General features: G+C 40.9%; 1 protein-coding gene across 5 annotated transcripts in view; it reads left to right on the plus strand.

Moving 5' to 3' along the window:
• The first annotated feature begins 704 nt into the window (after nucleotides 1-704).
• Nucleotides 705-23,459, plus strand: part of gapvd1 (GTPase activating protein and VPS9 domains 1) — a 29,989-nt gene continuing 7,234 nt past the window's right edge. For 3 of the 5 annotated variants that reach the window (XM_022753315.1, XM_022753342.1, XM_022753332.1), the window contains exons 1-18: nucleotides 705-827; nucleotides 6,510-6,728; nucleotides 8,240-8,507; nucleotides 8,625-9,197; nucleotides 9,291-9,374; nucleotides 9,473-9,607; nucleotides 10,688-10,880; nucleotides 11,497-11,577; nucleotides 13,319-13,476; nucleotides 13,805-13,934; nucleotides 14,165-14,290; nucleotides 14,402-14,575; nucleotides 17,031-17,168; nucleotides 18,456-18,590; nucleotides 19,270-19,389; nucleotides 19,731-19,808; nucleotides 21,439-21,785; nucleotides 21,953-22,040. In XM_022753315.1, coding sequence (XP_022609036.1) covers nucleotides 6,544-6,728; nucleotides 8,240-8,507; nucleotides 8,625-9,197; nucleotides 9,291-9,374; nucleotides 9,473-9,607; nucleotides 10,688-10,880; nucleotides 11,497-11,577; nucleotides 13,319-13,476; nucleotides 13,805-13,934; nucleotides 14,165-14,290; nucleotides 14,402-14,575; nucleotides 17,031-17,168; nucleotides 18,456-18,590; nucleotides 19,270-19,389; nucleotides 19,731-19,808; nucleotides 21,439-21,785; nucleotides 21,953-22,040 — 3,013 coding nt within the window. In that variant the 5' untranslated portion in view covers nucleotides 705-827; nucleotides 6,510-6,543. The remainder of the gene's footprint in view (nucleotides 828-6,509; nucleotides 6,729-8,239; nucleotides 8,508-8,624; nucleotides 9,198-9,290; nucleotides 9,375-9,472; nucleotides 9,608-10,687; nucleotides 10,881-11,496; nucleotides 11,578-13,318; nucleotides 13,477-13,804; nucleotides 13,935-14,164; nucleotides 14,291-14,401; nucleotides 14,576-17,030; nucleotides 17,169-18,455; nucleotides 18,591-19,269; nucleotides 19,390-19,730; nucleotides 19,809-21,438; nucleotides 21,786-21,952; nucleotides 22,041-23,459) is intronic. The other 2 variants (XM_022753324.1, XM_022753350.1) reach the window with 2 other exon arrangements.

Below are 23,459 nucleotides of genomic sequence, written 5' to 3' on the forward strand. Positions count from 1 at the left end.
ACACACACACACACACACACACACACACACACACACACACACACATACACACACACACAAATGAGCTACTGTCTTTTCAGTGTTTCACCATGGTATACGCCCCTGCTCTGCTTAGTCTCAGAAGCATTTATTTGATTGTTTTGTCAGCTCTGAGTGGTTGGCAGCATCATGTCTCAGTTCTCAATATCATAGTCATACAAAAAAGCACAGTTTGGCCAATATATTCATGCTTATTCAGGTGATATTAATACATCAAGGTTTGTTTTTACAAATCAAATAAAGTAAAACAATAATCCAGTGGTGCAAAATTATTGTGTCACACAGGATCCAGACAGATTCACACTCAGATATATCAGAAATCTCACTAAGTATAGATTGATATTTCAGAAGGAATATGAGGAAGGACATACTGCTTTATAACGACCAAACATTTGTTATTTCACCTAGTGTGTACAGCAATTTTCTGTACACATACAAAAGTTAGCATAAGGACTTGAACTGATTAGATCAATAGTCAACTTGTAGTTTTCCATTTAAAGATGTCGGTTTTGTAAGAAATTGTAACAAACTCTATTATATTGCAGAAATAGCATGATGTGTAGGCCTGTTTTCTGTTTTACTTTGAAATTTCCCTTTAACAAACCTCTCCGCATGCGCGTTGGGCTCGTCTCCTCGTGATGACAGCAAATGACAGTAGTGTTCGCTTCTGCAGAACCCAGTGTGTGAGACGGCTAACCGCCAACAAACAATTCCTTTGACTCGAGAAATCTTTGGATCAGCTGTGTTTAGAGAAACTGTGGACAACCAGGACACGCTAATTACGTTCGGTAAGTTGCCGAATTTACGTTGGATGGTTTTCTGAATCATATTTGGCCATCCAGGAGCTTGCAGTATAAAGCTAAGCTAACGTAGCTAACTAGCTTATCATTAGCTTACCCTGCTTGGCGAGCAAACGTTAGCCAAGTGTAACTTGGTTAACGTTAGCACTCTACTGCTAGGTTAGCCCAGTTCACCAGTTTGCTGTCTGAGCTCAAATCACTGCAAACACAAGACCTTATTGGCTATTACTAATGTAACATCTGTGTGTCTTGTGTCAGTTTTCCTTAATAGCCATTAGCTGACCCAGCGTTAGCTAACTGGTGTATTTGATATGATTCTCAGCTCGTCAAAGCCACCTCAGTCGAACAACCAAGCGGTGACAGACATTAACTTAACCTCTCTCATCTCAGTTTGTCGGATGCCTAGCTAAATCTCTGTTGGCCACTACACCATCTTAACCAAACTAAACGTTAGCAGCACATTAAACTGCTTCAGCTTTCTGTGTTCAATGTATCCCCACCCCACCCCTTGAGCAGTGAAAGGAATGTCTAAAGTTTTAGCCTAATAACATAGCCTAAGTATTCAGACCTAGTGTTAATATCGTAAACATTTAAACACTGGATACTACTGTTATCTCTTTGTAACAGAAGTAATTATCTCCCCCATTATGTCCAACATTTCTGTAGTAATCCGTTGTTGGCAAAAATGTCAATTGTAAAATGTGAGGCTTTGCTGCTTTTCTCTGTTTAATGTCACCATAAATTGAAGTCAAACATATTAAACCTAGCTAGTCAAAGACCTAAAGGCTCAGTGACCTTAAATCTTAAAAGATAAAGGATACAATTAAGGATTAATTACAAACCAAATATAAAGTCATTACCTCCCACTTTATTGTCACCTGTGTGCCTCTATAGCAGTAACATTTCCCCCAGAGGGTGAAGCCAAATGCTGACACATTACATTCATGTGTGATTGTCATGCCCTTACATTATAGCTTCAGTGATCAATATCAGTAACTTGCCTTTTTTAATGATTAAGTGTTAATCAACCCATATTCAGTAACAGTCAAATGACTTTATTCCTAGTAATGGCTGTGCTGCTGGGAAGTGATGTCTACTTTATGGTTTGGGAGTGGAATGGTTTGAGAGTGAAATGACTTTCAAGTCTGACCAAGGGATCACACGCTTTTTTGCTTTGGAACTGGAATTCCCAGTCTCATTAATTTCTTAGAAGTGTCTTCATGTTTCCTCGTCAAGGTGAGTGATACTGAAAGTTTTGCAGATAACTGACAACAGATGATAATATTGCTATCACTCATAAAAACATGGCAACACCTCCATCTATGTCCTTTCCTTCCTCATTGGTTAATATATGTTAATCACTGCTTCATTAGTTCCTCTCCTAATTTATTATTACACTGTTTGGTGTTTCTTAATATCTGTAGTCACAAGTAGATTAGTACAAATTGGTGCAAGTATATTTAATTGTAGAGTGTATCTGTGCATGTGTTTGCTTCACTTTGCAATGACAGCTGCTGTATAACTTGAGGATTTTGTTATGGGTACAATATTTGTGGCTTGGTATTACACACTGTTAATCCAGTGTTGTCACAGTTTGCTTAAAGCCATCTCACTCAAGACATGATTCAACCCGCCATTATGGGCCTTAAGACTAGGTGTAACTCATGCCTTCTCCCCAACAGACACCGAAACTGTTAGTGCACTCTGGTGCTCCCAGAGTAAATAAAACCCTCTAATATGACCACCTGAATGTTGCCCTCCAGGCAGCAGATAAAGTATCAGTACCTGTGTGAAACTGGGTTAAATTCCATGATAATGGTGAATACTGTTTATCCATAAAACCTTCATACAACACCCAGTGATTAACTAAATATCCATGTTGATAACAATAACAATTCTTAGGAATTCCTGCTTAAACACTGTTTTCTTGGCAAAAAGTGGAGGAGCCTTTGAAATGGGACAGGTCTTGTCTGCCCTTCATGCTGTATTGGGTCTAAAAACTTGGATTTAAGAAGATCCAGCCACTGAATTGGGACACAGCTTGTGTGTGTGTTGTGTTGGTTCTCTTTTTGCCACCACTACAGCTTCTTGTGTGACAGACATGTCATGCATTTGAACATTCTGGGCAACAGTCCTTTGCGGCAGTGGTGGCCTTAAGACTACATGCATGGGCCAGAACATCACATCTTCAGTCCTGGTAGGAAACATCTAGATGGGGAAAGTGAAAGAGTAGTGATCTTTCACATCCACCCACACACACACCCACATATCCACACCCTCACAATCTGACCAAACTCTCAACGCCAGTTTTCATTTCTTGACAGTTTTCGATAACTGATTTTACGGAAATGTTATGGTCATTACTCCAAAACGCATTAAGGTTCAGTAACCAGCCCTAGTAGTGGGAAAGGTTACTCATACACCTCGTGTATGTAGTACATGCACAGTATTTGCTTGCTGAGCAGTATAAGAAGTGATCTAGAAGGGAAGCGTGAAGAGGATGTTGGCTTAGAACTGTGAATACCTTTTGTAGAAAGTGAAATCCTTTGAATATCTATAAAAAGCATTTTGTTCCATTTGTGTGTGTGTGTGTGTGTGTGTGTGTGTGTGTGTGTGTGTGTGTGTGTGTGTGTGTGTGTGTGTGTGTGTGTGTGTGTGTGTGTGAGAGAGAGAGATCATGTAGTGGGAGGAGTGGGCTGTGTTCCAAACACCTTTACTCTGGTGCTGTGATGTTTACCTACACATACATACATACTTTGAATTTAACAATAATTTTGAACTTTCAAACGTTTTCATTAAATAACTAATGTGGAACTTCCCCTGGCATTTTATCTCTTTGCCTTGCTGCTTGTCTCTTGTGCTACCTTGTTGTTATAATAATGACGCTCACACAGTTGCTATGGTTGAACAATTGGTCCTCTTGCCACTCATGTTACCAGTATTCAGTGGCTGTCCTGCCACAACCACGATCATTCTCACACAACTCAGAAGTCCGAAGATTCTGCCTGACTTCATCCTGTCTGTTGTTTGGTTTCGCTTCTGCATTAGAGTTCCTCAGTGGTCTCCATGAGTGACTCACCAGGTAGCTCTATGTAGTGGCTTGTGTTGGAGCTGACGGGCACAGCAGACCACGGCCAATGGCAGTTAACCTTTCTGCTAGCCACTTAGTAGCCTAGTTGCTTTTTCACTTCCTTTCCAAGTATGTTAGGAATGTGCTTATTGAAGAATCTGAGTGTATACGTGGAAGTGCACCAAGAGTGTACTTGTCAGCCAAGATGTAAAATGGAAACAAAAGAAACAACAGAAAATTCTACTTTTTTATTTGCCCTTTTTTTTGATATCCAGATCTGTTACTATAGAAACATCAAAAATATAGATCAACAACATCTTTCTTTTGGATAGAAGATTTAAAATGAACTTGTTAACTTGATTTTGATAATTGTTGATTAATTGTTTCAGACAATTTTGAATTAAAAAAATGTCAAAATGTCAGAGTTTCTAAACTCTCAAATGTGAGTATTTGTTGGTTTTATTAGTCTTCTATGGTTGTAAGACTTCACCTTGTTGATGGACTTCACCTTATTGATGGACTTATAGACTATACTGAACCAGTTGATTTATACAGAAAGTAATCTGCAGATGATTCAATAATGAAAACAGCCGCAGCTAACAGTTATCTTGCTAAAATTTTACATTAAGTGCCCCTTATTTAGCATTTATAGGCACTATGTAAACAATGAATCATAACACACTATAATGCAGTACACAGCTAAAAGGACAAAGACTAATAAAAAAAAGACTAATATTTACATTATAGCATGTTAAGCATTCATTAAATGTTTATATATGGATTATAAATGCTAAACAGGGTTATTTAAAGTAAAGTGTTGCTGTTATTTTCATGATCAAGTCAGCTGTTGATTTTCTTTAATTGAATTGCTTATTCTTTAAAATGATAAATAAAATAATGATAACTAATACAAGTCACAAGTGCCATAAGAAGTAAACAGAGTAAAAAAAAAAATTGTGTTATAATGATGGGAAATGATGAAAAGCAACACATTTTAAAAACTGTTATTAGCAAATGTTTGATATTTTAGTTGATAAATCTTGAGAAAGTTTACAGTAGTCATGTTTCTCATTTGATAAGGAGCAGCTGCGCCTCATGAAGAATTTCTTCTAACCACTTTCGGCATTTTCTTCTCAAACCACAAAATAGCACACTGAACGTTTCTTTGTATTGGAGTGATATTTGACTAAAATAGGTCTTTAAACTTGGCCTGTTTTTTACAAAAACGATGACAATCTATCACTGTAATCATAAATGGAGGAATAGATCACTGTTTATTCTTGGTTTGCCAAGGGAATTCAATGTAAAGCCTATCATTATGTGTGTAAATCCGCATAACCAATTTGATTTGTCAGGCATATCAACTCTAACGCTGTGGTTGTCTGTTAGCTTGTGAGCAATGACACTTCCTTGCAGTCATTCCCACTCTGAGGTAGTTTTCTCTAGTCTAGGCTCATTCTCCTCCCAGAGCCCTAACTCTACAGTTAAATCTGTGTTTGCTATGTTAGCTACCAGCTACAAAGAGGCTTTTGTGCAAACCATTCACCAAGAAATCACTCAAATTTCATGCACTCTGCTTGGATTGTATGTCTTGGCTGTGTGAATCTGGAAAAGCAAGAGTGATTTGCATATTCTGCTGTGGAGCGTCTTCTGGAGCTGGTGAAAAAGCATGCTTTTGCTGTTGTTGTTGCACCAGTGTTTGCAACACACTGAATGCAAATGATCACTTCCCTTGCATGACGTGAGCATCATGTGTGAGCTTGTGTTCAGCCAGACCTTTACAGAAAAGGAAACCATTTCCTGTTTTTCCTTTGAATAATATTTTACTTTTAAATGCAGTTAAGGAATACTGATACTGTTTGCAAAAAAGTATAGTAAGGATGTGGTAGTAATAGTAAAAGTCAATCATTAGTTCAAAATGCTAACTTTGTTGGGTTCATTGGAGAGTTTGTTTGCTAAGTCACATGTTCGACAGTGCCACAGAATTGTTACAAGTCTCATGCCAGAAAGTAACCATGACATGCACAAGAAAAATGCAGTTTTTCCTCTCTGATCAGTGGAGCCTGCCCAAAAAAATCATTGCAGTTATTTCATAATTCACTCCTATAAAATTGGGCAGTTTACAGGAGACAGATTAAACAAAAAAAAAAGGTTAAATTTGAAGCGTCAGATATCGTCTCTAGTATGGGTCAATCTCCAGAAACACTGGATCCTATATTTCCCATAATGCAACCAATGGCATCATTTTATTAGACCCTACTTCCTGGTAAATGGCCACCTCTTTTAAACTCCATATTCTGTTATAAATTTGTCATCTCAAAGCTAAAGACTATTTTCACAGACTTGACAAAGCATCTCCAGAGCCACAGTGGACACGACACCACTGTGTCCACATGCTGAATAGTACAATCTATGACAAGTAAATTGACTTTTATATGTGAAACTGGTGGAGTTCCTCTTTAACACAAGTTTTAACTTTTATCTCGCTAATGTGACTTTGGTCTGACGTTTGATGAAAGATTATCAGAGCTTTTGTTAAGTTTTATGTTCCACATCTTGTTTACCTGTTTCCATTCTATCTTGTCCCCTTTGTGCTTCAGTCATTTACCTCTCTGCCTGTGTGAGCTGGTTAAGATGGTGAAGCCAGACATCCACACTCTGGCCCACCACCTGAAGCAGGAGCGGCTGTATGTGGCGTCGGAGAAGCAGCTGATCCAGCGGCTCAACAGTGATGTGCTGAAGACAGCTGAGAGGCTGTACCGGGCTGCATGGATCGCCAAGCAGCAGAGGATCAACCTTGATCGTCTCATTCTCACCAGGTCAGACCTACCATCATGATTCACTCTGGCCTTGAAAAGGAATAGCAAAAGGAAGTACAGACAGGGAGCCAGGATGTGGTCAGCGTAGTTTAGCCTATAGACTGAAAAACAGGGAGAAATGGCCTGGTTGGCTCTCTAACTTGTTTGTTTAATCTGTACCTGAACACAACTGTAAAAATGACAATTTGTGGTTTCAGGGGGAGTTATGAAAGTTCTCATTTGCTGCTACATGCCAGTGATTTGTGTCACTCATGCCAGCAGTTAGCATTAATGACTCAGATCAGTGTATAGTGGCAAGAAAATGTATGTGAGCCCTTTGGATTGACCTGGTTTTCTCTCATAAAATATGATATGATCTTCATGTAAGTCACAAGTTTAGACAAAGACAATAATAACACACAAACAATTCAAATTTTTTGTGTCTTTATTAAACACAGTCATTGAATATTTGCAGTGTTGGTGGAAAAAGTTAATGCACCCTTGAATTTAATAGCTGGTTCAACCTCCTTTTGGCAGCAATAACCTCAAACAAGTGCTTCCAGTCGCTGCTGCTCAGACCTGCACCATGTTCACATGTAGCCTTAAAGATAAGGAGGAAACGACTAATGACATCACAAAAAGTGCAACAGAGGTATATACTTCCATGTAGTCAGTGTTGAAGCAGCTGTTTAAATTGCCAAACATGGTGAGAGACCAATAGTGTGAAAATATACTTTTAAATATCTTGAAGAATATTTAAAATTGTTTGAGATGACTTTGTAACCCTTTCTAGCTTTATACATAAATAAAGAGAACTCTTGATCATATGTTTTTGAGATCTCTTTTGCGAGGCATGTTTCAGCAGAACAGAACAGCAAACTCAGGATATTTGAGTGTCACAGTTGCACCTCCAATCTTAATTTCATCAACTTTACTCCTGACTCCACTTAGCTTTCGTTGATGTCATTAGACTAGCTCACATACTTTTTCCAACCTACTATGAATGTTTGAATTATGTTTTCAACATGGACAAGAACAATACAATGATTCGTGTGTTACTTGGGGAAGTAAATAGTCTTTGTTCATAATTGTTACTTAGATGAAGATGTGACCATATTTTAAGACAAATTTATACATAAATGCATACATAATTCACTTACTTTTTATTGCCACTGTATGTTGTCGGGAAGTGATATTAAAATACTGCTAAATGCAATGTCTTGTGCATTTATCAAATGCTAAGATAGCAACCAAGAACACAAACACAAGTTGAAGTCACTACAGTACAGTAGATCAGTTGTCATAAAAGGGAGACTACAGAGCCAGAGCAGACTTCTGATCATTAAGCATGTGATGTAATGGATGTACTTTATTGTGTAAAGGTGGATTTAATGTTTGTCAGTCAGAACTATGTTGATATTCTCTTTTAGAGCCACTGCCTTTGTAGATGGGAAGGAATTGTAAAACGAAAGCAGTTGGTACAAGAGATTTTATATGATACATATTAGTAATGAAACAACTCTTGTCCACAGTGCGGAGGCCTCTCCAGCTGAATGCTGCCAACATGCCAAAATGCTGGAGGACACACAGTTTATTGATGGCTACAAGACTTTGGGCTTCCAGGAGACAATCTATGGCGAGTTTTTGGCCCGGTTGAGGGAGAACCCCAGACTGGTAGCTTCCTGCCTGGTGGCAGGAGAGAGGCTGAACCAGGAGCACACCCAGGGGGTCATCCATACAGTCTTCACCTCACTTTATGGCAACTGTATCATGCAGGAGGATGAGAGCTATTTGCTACAGGTCAGAGGTCCTACCTGTCTTGTGTCACACATTAGAGAAACAGTTTAATGGCTTCTCTCGAAGATGAAATGTTTTTAACTGCTAATGTGTGCGTGTCTCTTTCTTGCCAACTCCCAGGTGTTGCGGTACCTGGTAGAGTTTGAGCTGAAGGAGAGTGACAACCCTCGCCGTCTGCTGCGACGGGGAACCTGTGCCTTCAGCATCCTTTTCAAGCTCTTCTCTGAGGGCCTGTACTCAGCCAAGCTTTTCCTCACTGCCACCCTCCATGAACCCATTATGCAGCTGCTGGTGGAAGATGAAGACCACCTGGAGACGGACCCAGCCAAGGTTACAGAGCGCCTCACTCCAGCCCAGCAGGAACGCTTTGGAGAGAAGGGCTCTGAGGGCTACAAACAAAGGGTGCAGGCAGCTGTGGAGGCCAATGAAGCCAAGCTGGTAGCTCTGGTCAACAAATTTATCGGTTATTTGAAGCAGAACACCTACTGCTTTCCCCACAGCCTACGTTGGATTGTGTCCCAGATGTACAAGACTCTGTCATGTGTGGAACGTCTTGAGGTAGGTGAGGTGCGCACCATGTGCACAGACCTGCTGCTGACCTGCTTCATCTGTCCCGCTATAGTCAACCCGGAGCAGTATGGTATCATCTCTGACGCTCCCATCAATGAAGTGGCCCGCTTCAATCTAATGCAGGTATGTGGTCATTAACTTTTCTCTTCTTCACACTTTAACACGTGAAAATCATCCCTACTGTGGAATGACACTGCATCACTTTTTGTTACACAGGTGGGGCAGCTTTTGCAGCAGTTGGCCATGGCTGACGATGATGCAGACCCAAGGCGGAAAAGCAGTTTGTCTAAATTTGATAAGGTTTGTGTGACCAGTGTGATGTTTATTTTCATTGCAGCTTAATTGCCTGAGATTTCTCCTTGTTCTAAGCTCCCTTTCCATAACTTTCTTATCTCTAGAGTTGTGTTGCTGCCTTTCTGGACGTGGTGATTGGAGGAAGGGCAGTCGAGACCCCACCCATGTCCTCGATGAACCTTCTGGAGGGCCTCAGCAGAACTGCGGTCTATATTACGCATAATCAGCTGCTAGCACTGGTAAGCTCTTCTGCTGTTCATATCGAAATGTAACATTAGTATTTGAATTCTTATGTAACGTGAGAACAATACGCAGTAACACTGCCAAGCTGCATCATAGGCACTCCCTACAGACCAGGTCATGTGATAAGATTTTAGAGCACCATGCCGCATGCATTTGCATATTTCCTTGAAACAACTTAAAGTACTTTCAAATGCAGAGTTCATGTACAGTGGGAGGACAAAATAACAAAAATTAAGACTACAAGGCTCTGCATTAAACTTCCTTTTGATAAAGATCAGAATGTTTAGATTTTTTTTTTAGACTCAGGGTGTTTCAGTTCTATTGTTAATATCTTGTTACAGCACATGTCATCCAGAGTTATTTATGACATTCTTGTGACCAATTACATTGCAACTTTTCTGTGTTTGACATATATGTCGTCATTATTGAGACCTTAACCTACAGTGTTGTCACTTTACACCGTTTGCATTGTTTACAACTAATGCACTAGCAGTTCAGTCATCATTATGTAAGTCACATTTAAAAAGGAGCTACATAAGTGAGTCAGTTTTACTAGAATGCCAATAGCAGGATGTGAAGGCTTTAATAGACGTGTGACAAACACTCTTGTTGTAAGTCACTTTTCAAGGTAACCTGCAGAGATGAAAAAAGACCAGCTAGTCCCCTGAATTGCTGATGAATCAATTGCTATCACAGCAGAAATGTGACAGGAGGAGGGTTGTATGCATCAACCTATCTCATAACCTTAGTGTGACCTCAGCATGCGGTGTATGTACATTGTGATGTTTTATGTGAGGACATAAGGGCAGCAAAAGTGACTTTTAGTTAATTATCATTTAAAAGCTGTTTGTGGCTTTGGTGCTGATTTTTTTTTTCCTTCCACTCACTGCAAAATACCTTTTGGCAGTGAACTCAAATAGCCATGTGTAATGCCACATTTTGTTTTAAATTCGCAGAGAACAGGAGCTTGGCAAGCTCAAACCTGTTATCTCACACACTTCCTCAGAGTAACTGCTGACTACCAAGGAATGATAGACTGGTGGTCTTAAGAATAACATCTTTCACTTCCTGCGTAGGTGGACTTTGTGCGGAGTGTGACTGCAGGGGACCACCTCCGGGAGGAAGAGCACATGGCTCTGGAGAACCTTTTGGCCAACGTGCCCCAGTCGCGAACTGTGAAGAGCAACAGTCTGGAGCTCACTCCCTCCAACACCCCCCAGCTCTCTCCGGCTACCACTCCTGCCAACAAGAAGAACAGGCTCCCCATAGGTACCTACCTCCACAGCCTCTAAGCCTTCCTGCCACTCTGGTTTCAGAATAGATGATAGATGTATTGATGTTCTCATCATGATGAAACCTCCTGTAATTTCCCAAATGTTCGGTTCTGAAGGATATTTTTTCCTTTTAGGAATATCACAATTTGAAGCCAGAACTAGAAGATAGAAGTGTAATATTTTGTGTAATGAGAAGCAAAATAAACAAGTAGAGCTGAGTGGTGATGGCTAGTGAAAGGCCCGTGTGTTATAGGAAGCTAATGAGCTTCTTCTCAGCTTGTTATAAAGATAATTAGCATGGCCTGGATTGAGGCTCAATTACAGAAATGACAACCAATTAAATTACCAAATATAAATGAACTCATTTTAATTGGAATGGATGGAAAAGATGCATAGACTCCCTTCATTAGCATTTTCAAGATAAATGATTCTGTAGCAACATCCTCTTAATTAGAACTGAACCACTTGTGCTTGCATCTCTGAAATATGACGTTTATATACACAATCTTGACTTGACACTTGAAATATTTTGAATTCTGAGATTTCTCCTCTTTCTCCAACTCCCTACCTTGTCCTTCTCCTTTCCTCCTGTGCTGCCAATGAATGACCAGGACAACACTTAGCTGCTATTACATCCTGGGACCCCACAACCACCACTCTGTCTGCTCACATTCCATTAGTAACCCCTTTTGGTGGGTAGCCTGTCAATCCTGTTAGAGCTGGAGAGAACGTAACCCATGTATTTGGTGTATCATGCAGTTAACACTCATCTAGTCCATGCTCCCAGCTGCACAGTAACCTCCCTGCCTCGCCACTGTTAACTAGCACTGTTCTTGTCCATATGCACTCACCATGCTTGCTTTGCCTTGCACAGTTCTTTGGCTCATTATTCAGTTATCCACTCATTATGTTTTCTAAGTTTTCCCTTTTTTGCTTCCTCATTCAGCGGATTATGGCTATTCATTACCAGGTAGAGTGGGGAATAAAATCAATCTTCCACCTTTTCTCCTTCTGCTCCGTGCTTGAGTTGTGGTAAAAGATGAAGCAGAGTGTAGTGTAATAACTTCATACAATGACGGTGGCTGTGATGGTGTAGTTGTGTTCTTGTCATCCAAACCTTTCTCATTATTTTGATAATATCAAGGATTTCAATCAAATTAGTGCTTCATGATTAAGAATGAATTAAAGGGTACAGATTCAGATATCCTAAGTTCCTTGTTATCGAAGAGTGTAACATGGAGTATAGCCACCATCATGCTGAAAATGTTAAGTGACTCATGCACTTATACTTTGATAGAAACATTGTTCATGAAAAATGCTTACCCAGAATGAGTGTGATGTGGTCGCGTGTCTTGAATTTATTTATGTATTTCTCTTTAAATGATTAGACAAGTGAGCACCAGGCATCCCATGCAATTCCAGGACCTAAAGGACCAGGACCTGTACTTAGTAGTTCTTTTTTACTTCTTGAAATATATCCAGTGGATGCAGCGGATGGAGAGTCAGTGCAATGTGCTAGAGCCCCAAAAACATAGGGTTAAAATACGTCAGAGCTGTCTTTAGAGTGGTATGAATGTCACATGCTGCTTAAGTGCTTCGCTTTCGTCAGGTCTACCATCTTAATCCCACAAACACTGTGGAAGCAGGTCACTTAGTATTTAAACATGCACAGAGCACCTTGTGTCAACGTAGGTTATGCAGAATGAGTGGACTTAAATCTTGTTACATGGTAATATTTTAATGTGCAGTGTTTTCATAAATTCTATATGCTACTTTTGCTAAAATAATTTTGTTCAAATGATATGGTAGCTATGGCATCTTTTTGTTTTATAGACACATATGGCCAAGCTCTTTATGTGCTTTTGTGTGCATCTGGTTTCATCTTAACCATTGAACTTTGCGCAGTGCAAATACGAGTGTCGAATTTGAAAAACTTCTTTTTTGTGCTAAAAGAAAGCTAAGCCTTTATTATTGTTAACTAACTACTGTCTAACATGTAGAAATAAGAGGTAAACTCTCTTTACTGTCACACCAATGTATAGCTACAAGAGGGAAGAATTCAAAAGGTTTTTTTTTTTTGACATTTTGTTTGTGAAACTGATAGTCATTGTGACCTCTAGCTTATTTGCAATTAGAAAGCTTATAAGCTACTCAACTCATTCTCATTACTCACGAATAACAGTTATAAGCAACACATTGGTGTGACATACCAGATGAGCGTCTTGGTTGTCTAGTTTCAAGCTTTGTGTTGAATCTATTTGTTTTCATAAATACTGTTTGGTTGTTTGATGAAACATGAATTTCTGAACGTATTGCTTAAATCCAACAACATAATTTAATTTAAACCAAAGCAACACATGTTGTTATTCAGTGAATGCAACAATCACAAAATAACAGTGGTTCCCTACTAATTCTCTCCAACCCACCAACCAGCAGCTGCTCGTAGCCGCAGCCGTACCAACATAGCCCAGGAGGGGGAGGCAGAGGCCAGCTCCCAAGAGTCCCTACAGGAGCTGATGCCAGAGGAGGTGCTGGTGATTTCACTAGGAACTGGTCCTCAGACTGTCCCTGGGATGATGTCAGAGAATGAGGTAATGTGACTTGAATTAATATGCTCATTTGCAACAGAGATGATGATGTGATAAATTCAATACCATATTTTTTCCTGTCAGTGAAGGGGAGTAAGACTTCCTAGAGTCAGTGTCATGCATTTTGTTGTGCTTTGTATGTACTGGCAATGTTATGCAATTGATAAGAAATCTCACATAAAGCTCCCTGACCCAAATTTAATTCTCTCCTCTCGTCTTTGTTATTTCGTCTAGCAAGAATGACTCATGGCAAAGCAAGTTTGCAACCAACCTTAGGTGATATATATACACCTTTTTTATGTATGCACTTCCTCTCTCTACCACCCTCTAGGTTTTGAACCTGCAGATGGCTGATGGGGCCCAGGGGGATGGACATGCTGATGATACCAAGCTGCATGGTAAACCAGACAAAACCCTGCGCTTTTCCCTCTGCAGTGACAACCTGGAAGGCATCTCAGAGGGTCAGTCTGCAGTCTGATGACACATAAAGCTTAAACATGAGAAAAAAAAATTGTTGCTATGTTTTTTTTTGTTTTTTTTTTTCTATCTTCAGAGTTATGTCAGAAAAGCATTATTGTGATTATGAGTCAGTCTCCAGCTGCTCTTTTGTCTTGCCATACACAGTTATAAGGACAAAAAACAAATAAACAAGCAAACAATAAATTTTTTTCCCTACTCATTTTTTCCTCAGGTCCATCCAATCGTTCCAACTCCGTGTCGTCTCTGGACCTGGAGGGAGAATCTGTTTCTGAGCTTGGAGCTGGACCATCAGGGAGCAACGGGGTGGAGGCTCTACAACTTTTGGAGCATGAACAGGGTATGTATCTCTAAATGTTGCTAAAACTTTGAGTTGGAAACTTATTGTACCTTTCTTTTTAGATAAAACATATCCACAAGCAAGGCTAGTCTAACATACTGTCTCCTTCAGCCACCACTCAGGACAACCTGGATGACAAACTCCGCAAGTTTGAGATCAGAGACATGATGGGTCTGACCGATGATCGGGACATCTCTGAGACAGTCAGTGAAACCTGGAGCACCGATGTGCTCGGCAGTGACTTTGACCCCAACATGGATGAAGATCGGCTGCAGGAAATAGCAGGTAGGTGCATGGCTTTGATAGCTGTGTTTGTAGACATTGTAGACACACTTCCTAAGCAAACTGATTGATGTACACAGCATGTGTGATCATTGCACATTTTATGAGATGAATTTGCTTCACAGAGGGACCTTCTCTGACTGTTGATGAAGTAGACTTAGGGAAATGTCATCACCTTGTGGTATGTGGGTGAAATAGCATCAAAAATCAGGTCTTCCATTCAGCACAGGTTCTAATACACATGCATGGCCCCAACATTTTCTTATGGGGGGAAAAAAAAAAAAAAGAATTTTTTTCAAATTTTTTTCATTTTAGCTTTTAAAAAGTGAATATCAAAAGTAAAAATGTTCCCTAATTGAAACCAAAATAATAATTTAGACCAGCATTATTTTCAGGTTCAATACAATGTTTTGCATTCAGGTAAATGTATGCCGTTTGCAAGTTCAAACAATGCATATTTAGACTAATATATCTCAATATTTATACTTTGGCTGTTTAAGAAATAATAATAAAAATGGTTTCAGCATTTTGGACCCCACTATATATCTATATATAGTTTAGTTTGCATTATCACAGTGGCAGAAGCTAATAATCCTAATATGCTGATATGTAAGAGAAACATTTTCAGTAGACTGTGGAGGGCAAGTTCAGCTTCAACACTGTTGAGCCAAACTGTGACAGTAACATGGACGTGACATGGGTTGGAAAAAAAAAGGTTAAAAAAAAAAGAGAACATTTGAGTCTTCACTTTATTCACACTCCCTTCTCCCTGTATCCTCTGCCTCAGTCTTTTTCCTCACAGCCATTCCCCTGCCCGTCTCTCTCTCTTTCTGTCTCTCTCTCTATCCCTCTCTCTCTCTCTGACATTCATTCAGTCCCTGCAGTCTTATTGACCTTGGTTCCTTCTCATTTGCATCCACCATTTTTCATTCTTCGGAATATGGCGTTGGGGGACTTTTCCATCATTAAGTGAATTTACAGCGATTTCCTTATGTGTTTTCTCCAAGGGATTGGGTTATGAGATGCACATTAAATATCCATTAATACCTCATTATCCCACTGATAAGATTACCATGATAATGAGGCAGAAATTCTAATTGTTTCACTTCTTGTTGTGCCACTCATTTAATCATCCACCTGAAAGACAAGTACTCTGCGCCCCTACCTTGAAGACTGTAAACATGGACAGCGGGATAGAGCTCTCCCACCGCCAACGAGAGCCCTGCCCCCGCCAACATCAGTACACACTGTTGCCTGGGTGCTGGCATGCGTGTGTGCTCATGGCGTGTGTGTGCCATGAAGTGGAAGCATGATGTACCAGGGGGTGTGGCTGCCACAGGTCGACTTTTTGGTCCTGAGCCTTGGCCACAGATTCCCACTCACACCTGCTAGCTCTTTTCCCACTCCTCCACATTCTTCTGCCTTGTTAAGCCACAACTTCCTAAGTGGAGATAGAGGGACACTGTGCTGAGGACTTAGGGGAAGGGTGAGCGATTCGGTAATTTGGTCGTGAGTAATGCTTGGCTTAATCAACAGATCAAAGTCATGGCCCCGGAGGCCAGAGCAGGGTGAGATATTACCATTAACCCCTGACCTTTGGCACAGTGGTATATGTGCCTGTGGGTCCCAGCATGAAATGCATGTGACCTCCAACTTGCTGCATCTCTGTATGCAAAGCTCACTGTCTCTGAAACCCCATCCTCACAACACCGAGACACCATTTAGTATTTTTGCTGATCTCAGACTTTTCACAGTGTTGTTTGAAAGTCAGACATGAAGGCCTAAAATTGATGTAACAATTTAATTTTTAATTAAGATATAACACATAAAATTAATATTGTGCTAAAACTGATCGAAAGGAATTAATTAATTAGTAATTCAAAAGTCATTCAACAAGCAAAAATGTACAAAAACACTCATGGACTGAATGTGGTGAGGGTTTGATACTTTCTGTTTTTATATCATTATAAATCGAAAATTTTTGGACAGTTGAACGGTTGGTCAGACAAAACTAGCAATTTGAAGATGTCACTTTGCTATTTTTCATCATTTTATAGAAAAAATGATTAGATGAGGAAAAAAACAGCTGTCAAATTAGCTGATAATGAAAATCGCCATTAGTTGCAGCCCTGCAAATGAAACAGAGCGTTAAATATGAACATGCAAGTAACTCAAAAATTTCAACCTCTCATCAAAGGCATCTTTTCTGAAATGGCATCCTCAAGTTCACACATTGCTCATATTTAAATTCTGAATAATTTATTAGAACTAATTACAGATTATGAATCATCAGCATTGCCTTAACAACACACACTGTAGATGCTTAGTAAAGGACTAAAAGGTGCCTTCAAGATGACTTTGCCACTACAGAGGTGACTTTTTGCTGGTCTGATGCTTTTCCAGATGAAAAAAAGTTCTTTCATGCCGCTGTAAGTTTAACCCTTTGTCTATGTTTCAGGGGCAGCTGCGGAGAACATGCTCGGCAGCCTGCTGTGTCTTCCTGGCTCAGGTTCAGTGCTGCTGGACCCCTATGGCTCCACCATCTCTGAGACCACAAGCGAGGCCTGGAGCGTGGAGGTTCTGCCCAGTGACTCAGGTGGGGAGGCAGTTTTATTCTGCTGATGCAGACACCATTTCACTGTTCTTTTGGTTTGGTTGTTGTCTTGATTCTTGCACTTCATCTCCATGTTTGTTTGCATGCACATGTGTGTATGCATACATGCATATTTATGTTTGTTCAATTAAGTGGGGGTTGGGACACCAGGTGTATTTGCACTGCATTCCATACCAAAAATGTGTGCATACATCTGTCGTCATATTTGTGTGCACTGTGTGCCTGTCTTTCAGGGCAGATCTGCCTGTGCCAGTAAAAGGCAGCTCAGGGTTTCCTTAGAGGGACCACCAGGTGTGTTTGCACCTGTGGTGGAGCAGTGGGGAGGGAATCACAAGGAGAGCAGCTGTCCTCAGTCACTTTACATGGTGTCAGTTTTTTTTTTTTATTTGGCTAGACTTTGCATTGCATTGCACTACATTGTATTGTGTACGTTTTGTTTTGTTTTGTTTTGTTATGGCAGTTATCAGTCAAGGCATTACTTGTCTAATTGTGTCGCTGCAAATGCAATTACAGTGTTACAGTATAAAAAAAGCAGAGTATACTTCGTCTGTTCTTGTAAACTGAGCATTCAGTCCAAACCTTTTATTAATGAGAGATTACGTGCTGAAGTCCCCCTTTTGAAAACCAGTGTTTTGTGAAAATCGGTAGAGTGCTTTATTAACAGCGTTAAGTGTTTCTTTGAAAAGCCTGGGCCTTATGTTAATTGAAGTAGTACACCATTTCAATATGTGCAGTGCAGAAATGACATGCATGAGTGTCTTGATTGCTTTTTGTTCCGTTTGCTGCCCCTGTTCTGCTCAGTAATAGCGTGATCGGAGGCTTGCTTCGAGTACAGCGCTTGTTTCATGGCTAGGCAGCAGAAAACTACACTCTGAAGAGCACTTCACCAACACATTATTACTAACGAGCATGCAAATGAGTACTGCTGTTAGTATGGAGCCTCTGGGTTCGACCCAACAGCTCCATTGGGTAGCCAAAGAATTGGCCGCACTAGCTTTATGGTTTGGTTTGGCAGTTTTAAGACATGGTAATGTATGCTTTGTTTGATTTCATGCATATGTGTGCACTTGGTTTCCCAATAATCATAACAGAGGAGGGGCTGGAGTAAGAATGATCATCATCTGTAGCAAACTGCCAAGAGTATGGTGGATTATGAGCTTCTTTTAAATGGTACTTTATCTACACTTCAAGTGAGGAAAGTGCACATGGTGTCTTGGATGTCTGTTTTTCTAAAGATCAAGTTTTTTCCTTTTTTGGGTTTGTTTGCAGAGGCCCCAGACCTGAAGCAGGAGGAGCGTCTGCAGGAGCTGGAGAGCTGCTCAGGGGTCGGCAGCACCTCAGATGACACAGAGGTCAGAGAGGTCAGCTCGAGACCCAGCACGCCAGGCCTCAGTGTTGTCTCAGGTATAAATCTAACTATCCCATCTCTCCCTTCCCTCAATGCCGTCTGTGTTTTCACTCTAAAACAATGAGTTCCACTTTTGTTTTTTACTCTGTAGTCCTTTTGTTTTCTATAAGTTGAAAACTCATTAACTTACCTCCATTGTTAAATTCAGGTTAAATAAATTGACTATGACTCCTTGTTTCTGTACAGAGCGGTCATGTCGCTGGGAGGGTTGTTAACCAGTGTACTGGGGTCAGTGGGAATTTTTCTGTATGACACAGAGGTTAATGCTGGTTGTCTTTTCCGTGGGCTCAGGTGGACATGCCATGTTGACATGCGTGAAGCAGTATCCTAGATTAAGAAGCCAGCGGTGACGTTCCTGGCTCAGCTCACAGGAAAACGTCCCTCGGGATCCAGCCGATGGATAGTCTGTGTCTGATGATCACTCTTTTCTGTGTCTTTCCCCTAACCCATGGGAGCTTACGCTACCAATTTAGAGTTCCCACTGGGTTCCCATCTGAGAGCTACCATACAGCATAGTCTAAAGAAAAAAATATCCTCTTTTGTTTGAGAAACATTGAACATGCGCATTTTCTATCCTGACTGCAGAAACATCTCACTGTAAAAGTGATACTGAGTTGCTTTTGTCCTGAATGTCAACAAAACTCTTTTGGGGTTGTTTGTTTTTCTGTCCTGCAGGTATCAGTGCAACCTCAGAAGACATCCCCAACAAGATCGAGGACCTGCGGTCAGAGTGCAGCTCAGACTTTGGAGGGAAGGACTCTGTGACCAGTCCAGATGGGGAGGAGTCAGGCCACGGTAGGAGAGTGTCACATCCCCGCTAGGCTAGCTAAGCCATCAGTCCAGTGTCTATCTGCTCAAAACAGCGTCGGCCAGAGCTATCAGTCCCTGTCACTTCTACAGCTGCCACCAAGCTAAATCACTGTTTCACTCACTACACTTGTAGTTGTTAAAGTTATACTGGCGAGTTAACTGTTCTTTGTTAGCCTGGCTGGGGAATCATGTTTGGAGACCAGGCTATTATCTTTTTCACTTTGCGTTATAAGCCATTTTTAAACTAACAGCAATGTGCTTTTGCATATTAGCAGCTGATTTAGTAAACGCTGTTAATTGTCTCATATCCTCTTGTGTTTTTACAGGAGCACACCATCTGACATCTCCACCCTCCCAGGCCGATTCCTTACTGGCCATGTTCGATCCCCTCTCCTCTGGTGAAGGTAATTGGCACTCCCAGAATGCTCTACAGCAATCAGAGCTAGAAATGAATATCATTAAATTCCCACCCTAATGTCATGGATACACAGAACAGCTTGAGTTCTGCGAAATTAACCAAAAGAGTGTCTGTACCCCGCAAACGAGCCTTACTTACCTAAGCTTGCAAGTGCAAGTGAAATGTCACTTCACTTGGCTCATTTAGTATCCCAGATTATTCTTAGCAGTCTTTGTTCCTGCTTCTGTGCGTTTTGTTTTTAGCACAGGTGGAAAATGTTTGCGAGAGGAATGGTGGTGACTGTGTGTCTGTGGCAAGGTGAAGGGATGACAGGTTGAGAGACCTCACCCCAGGCTCTTTGGCACTGTCCCCTTGTCCCACTGTGCTCATGGCACGAGTCTGCCATTGGAAGCTTTTCAGGAGAGAGAGTCTACCCTTGGAACAGGTGGCCTACCTACACCTAGGGCTCATCTCCCACTAACATCTCTCTTTAGCACTCTCCCCCACTTTCGAGGTGTTTTTTTCCGCTGGTTTTATTATGCCTCAGCGCCGGCGACAGCAGTGGCCGGAGACAGCCGTGGCCGGAGACACTGTGTTTTCAGGTTGTCTGTCCGTCTGTCCATGAGTCTGTCAGTCCATCCCATTCTCATGAATGCGTTATCTCAGGAATGCCTTGAGGGAATTGCTTCAAATATGGCACAAATGTTCACTTGGTTTCAAGGATGAACTAATAAGATTTTGGTGGTCAAAGGATAAAATGATGAAGTGATGACATTTTATAGCCAAACGGTCAAAGGTCAATTTGACTGTGACATAATCTTTTGCAAAAACACTTTTTTTTTTTTTTTGCAAAAAAGTACATTTCACATTTGGTCAGATACTGAGTTGGTGACGGTAATCTGGGTGGCCATTATGAAACTGTGGTAATTGTATAGATCTTCTGTGCTGCCAGGTTGAAGATGGGTTTTTTGAGTTTGCAGCTTTTTGCAGCAACATCCATATTTGAAGCCTTATCTTTTGTCGTGTTTACAACTGTGTGTTCTATCAGAATCAGCTGTATCGGCCAAACATGAACACATACGTACATGTCAATACACTGGACATACAGCAGAACAAGAACAACAAAGCCTATCAAACTCAAGCCAAATCAATTGTATTTACATATCACTAAATCATAAATCAAAAATTACACCTAATACCTTTTATTAAATTCCTTCAAAGTCTTTACTACACACACACATATATATATATACACACACACATATGAGTCTGGACAGACATGGCTGTAAACTGCAACTTGACTGGTTGTCGGAGGCACACAGCCCTGAGTTGGTAATTCTAGTTATATTACATGAGGTGTTACGGTACAGACCAGCACCTCGTAACACCTCGGAATAAATCTACTGGTAGAATTTCAGTAATATATTAACAGTTTTAAATGCAGTTTAATACAAGTAATTACTTAGAAAAAATTCACTCAATCTTCAGAAAGTGTTTGCAGTGGGCTGTTTAATGACCCTAGAATGTTAAAGAGACTGAAAAGTACTAATACAAAGTGTACAGCGGTATTTAAATATTGTCAAAATTCATTCATTTAATCTTGTTTTCATATATGTTTATGTCTTTTATAACCTCAGGCTCCTCCACTGGTACAATAGTGAGGCCCAAAGTGCACTATGCCCGGCCCCCTCACCCTCCACCCGACCCTCCTATCCCAGAAGCCAGTGCCCTGGGGCAAGAGATGCGCCACTCTCTCTTCACACCTCACTGCCTGGCCCAGGCTGAGCTGGAGCACACCAAGCAGCGCCACTCCTTCCCTGACAGGCTGGTCCGCAGCCGCAGCTCTGACATCGTGTGCCCAGGCCGCAGGCCCACAAGTGACCCCGGCCTTAACCGACGGGTAGCAGTTGAAGAGCGCGACCCTGCTGGGGCCTTCGCCTTAGGACCCTCCTCATCCCCCAGCAAGGACTCTCTGAAAGGAGAGGTAACCAGCTGCAGTAGTGCTCTGGGTTAACACCAGAGGCAGTTGTGATTTTGACAAATGAAACTTAAAAGCAGCTTAAAAATTGTTTGTCTCTTAGCTAGTTTCACTTGTTTTATTTGATAAAGTACCAGCATGCCCAGTTGTGATATGTTTATTTCCATTCAAAGGCTGAGGACAGGAAAGACAGTGATGACGAGAAGTCTGATCGCAACAGACCATGGTGGAAGAAACGTTTTGTTTCAGCCATTCCCAAAGGTAAGCAAACAGGCCACTTGGTCATTTTGAACATGTTGTCTCTTCTAAACTGAAAAATGAAGTTTTGTACATTTAAAAGTGATCAGTTTGATTGCAGCGCTCATTTTATGTTTTGTTGTTGGGGAAAAAAAGTTCTCTTAATCACAACTGACAGGAAATATCACACTTTAAAGAGCAGAGCGAAAACCAATTTATAATGTGAGAAAGAGAATGATGATCCATGTTGTCCACTCCATTGCTGATGTTCCAGTTGGAAAATGATGTTTCTTGTTGTTTGAAGTTACTCCAGAGACGTGTCCAGTCCTTTTTCTCTCACGTCTCACTTGCTGCAGATTTATATAGACTTTTCAAAGCTAATCAGTCATCAGAGGAGCTTTAGCTGTGTAGATTGTTTGGCTGTAGCCCTCCCAGCAGTGCTGTCAGCCAGCGGCTAATGGTCATTAGATAGACCTCTCTGTCATCAGCACTGATAGATGACACATCTCTTGTTGCAGTTCCCCTCTACAACCATCTCTCATACATCTGTCTGGGAAATAATGAGCTGTGCCCACACGGAATGACTGCTTATTACTCTTTGAGATAATGATGTTTTCTTAAGTAAACATTAAATTGATATTCATAAAATGGAGGACGGTGTGCACACGGTAAAGTAGAGAACCGTGAAGCTTAGACCACCAATCTCCCGCCAAACCTCTGTAGAGTCCATTGTGTTTGTTCTGTTGCTCTGCATGGTGACGCACAGTCAGTTGTCCCGCAGAGCGGCAGCCTGTGTGTGAAAGGCCAACCCTGTCTGTTGTGTTCCTCACAGTGCTGTATTGGACGGCTGAGAGTGATGTCCCAGGTAACGCTTCCATGCTGTCATCATTGAGCTAGCTTTCCTGCCGGAGCCAGCGGCTGCGTGCCCATGCTGCTTTGTAGATGTCGCCTTAGAGCTTTAGAGCTGTGATGTGACATGGTGTAGCCTGAGTTCACGCGCCCACACTCCTCATCCATGCATCCGTTTTAATCCCCCTTTCCTTTTTTTTTTTTTTCTTTTTTTTTTTTTTTGCTACAGTACGTTACCATTTTACTGTATGGAGAATACAGAATATCAGTGTAGATACTCCACCCAATGTTCCCTGTGTGTGTCATCAAATTGTAGACTCTGTGTCTGTCTTGTTTGTCCTGTTTTCACCCTCGTGTTAACAGGATGAGCATCAGTAGGATTATTTACATCTGTATTGACTGGACTTTTTCTAATGAGTTACAGTGGACCTTTGTGATATTCTGGTTTAATTCACCATTTCAATATTTCTTTGCTTTTTTCTCAGTAAAGTTCTGCGACTAGACTTTTTTTGGGCCTCCTGTATGATACCATACATCCCACATTGAGATTTTTAGTCTCAATAAAACCCATGAAAAAATACCAAAGATTTAAAG

Source organism: Seriola dumerili, unplaced genomic scaffold (genome assembly GCF_002260705.1).
Source record: "Seriola dumerili isolate Sdu_G_001 unplaced genomic scaffold, Sdu_1.0 BDQW01000017.1, whole genome shotgun sequence".
NCBI lineage: Eukaryota > Metazoa > Chordata > Actinopteri > Carangiformes > Carangidae > Seriola > Seriola dumerili.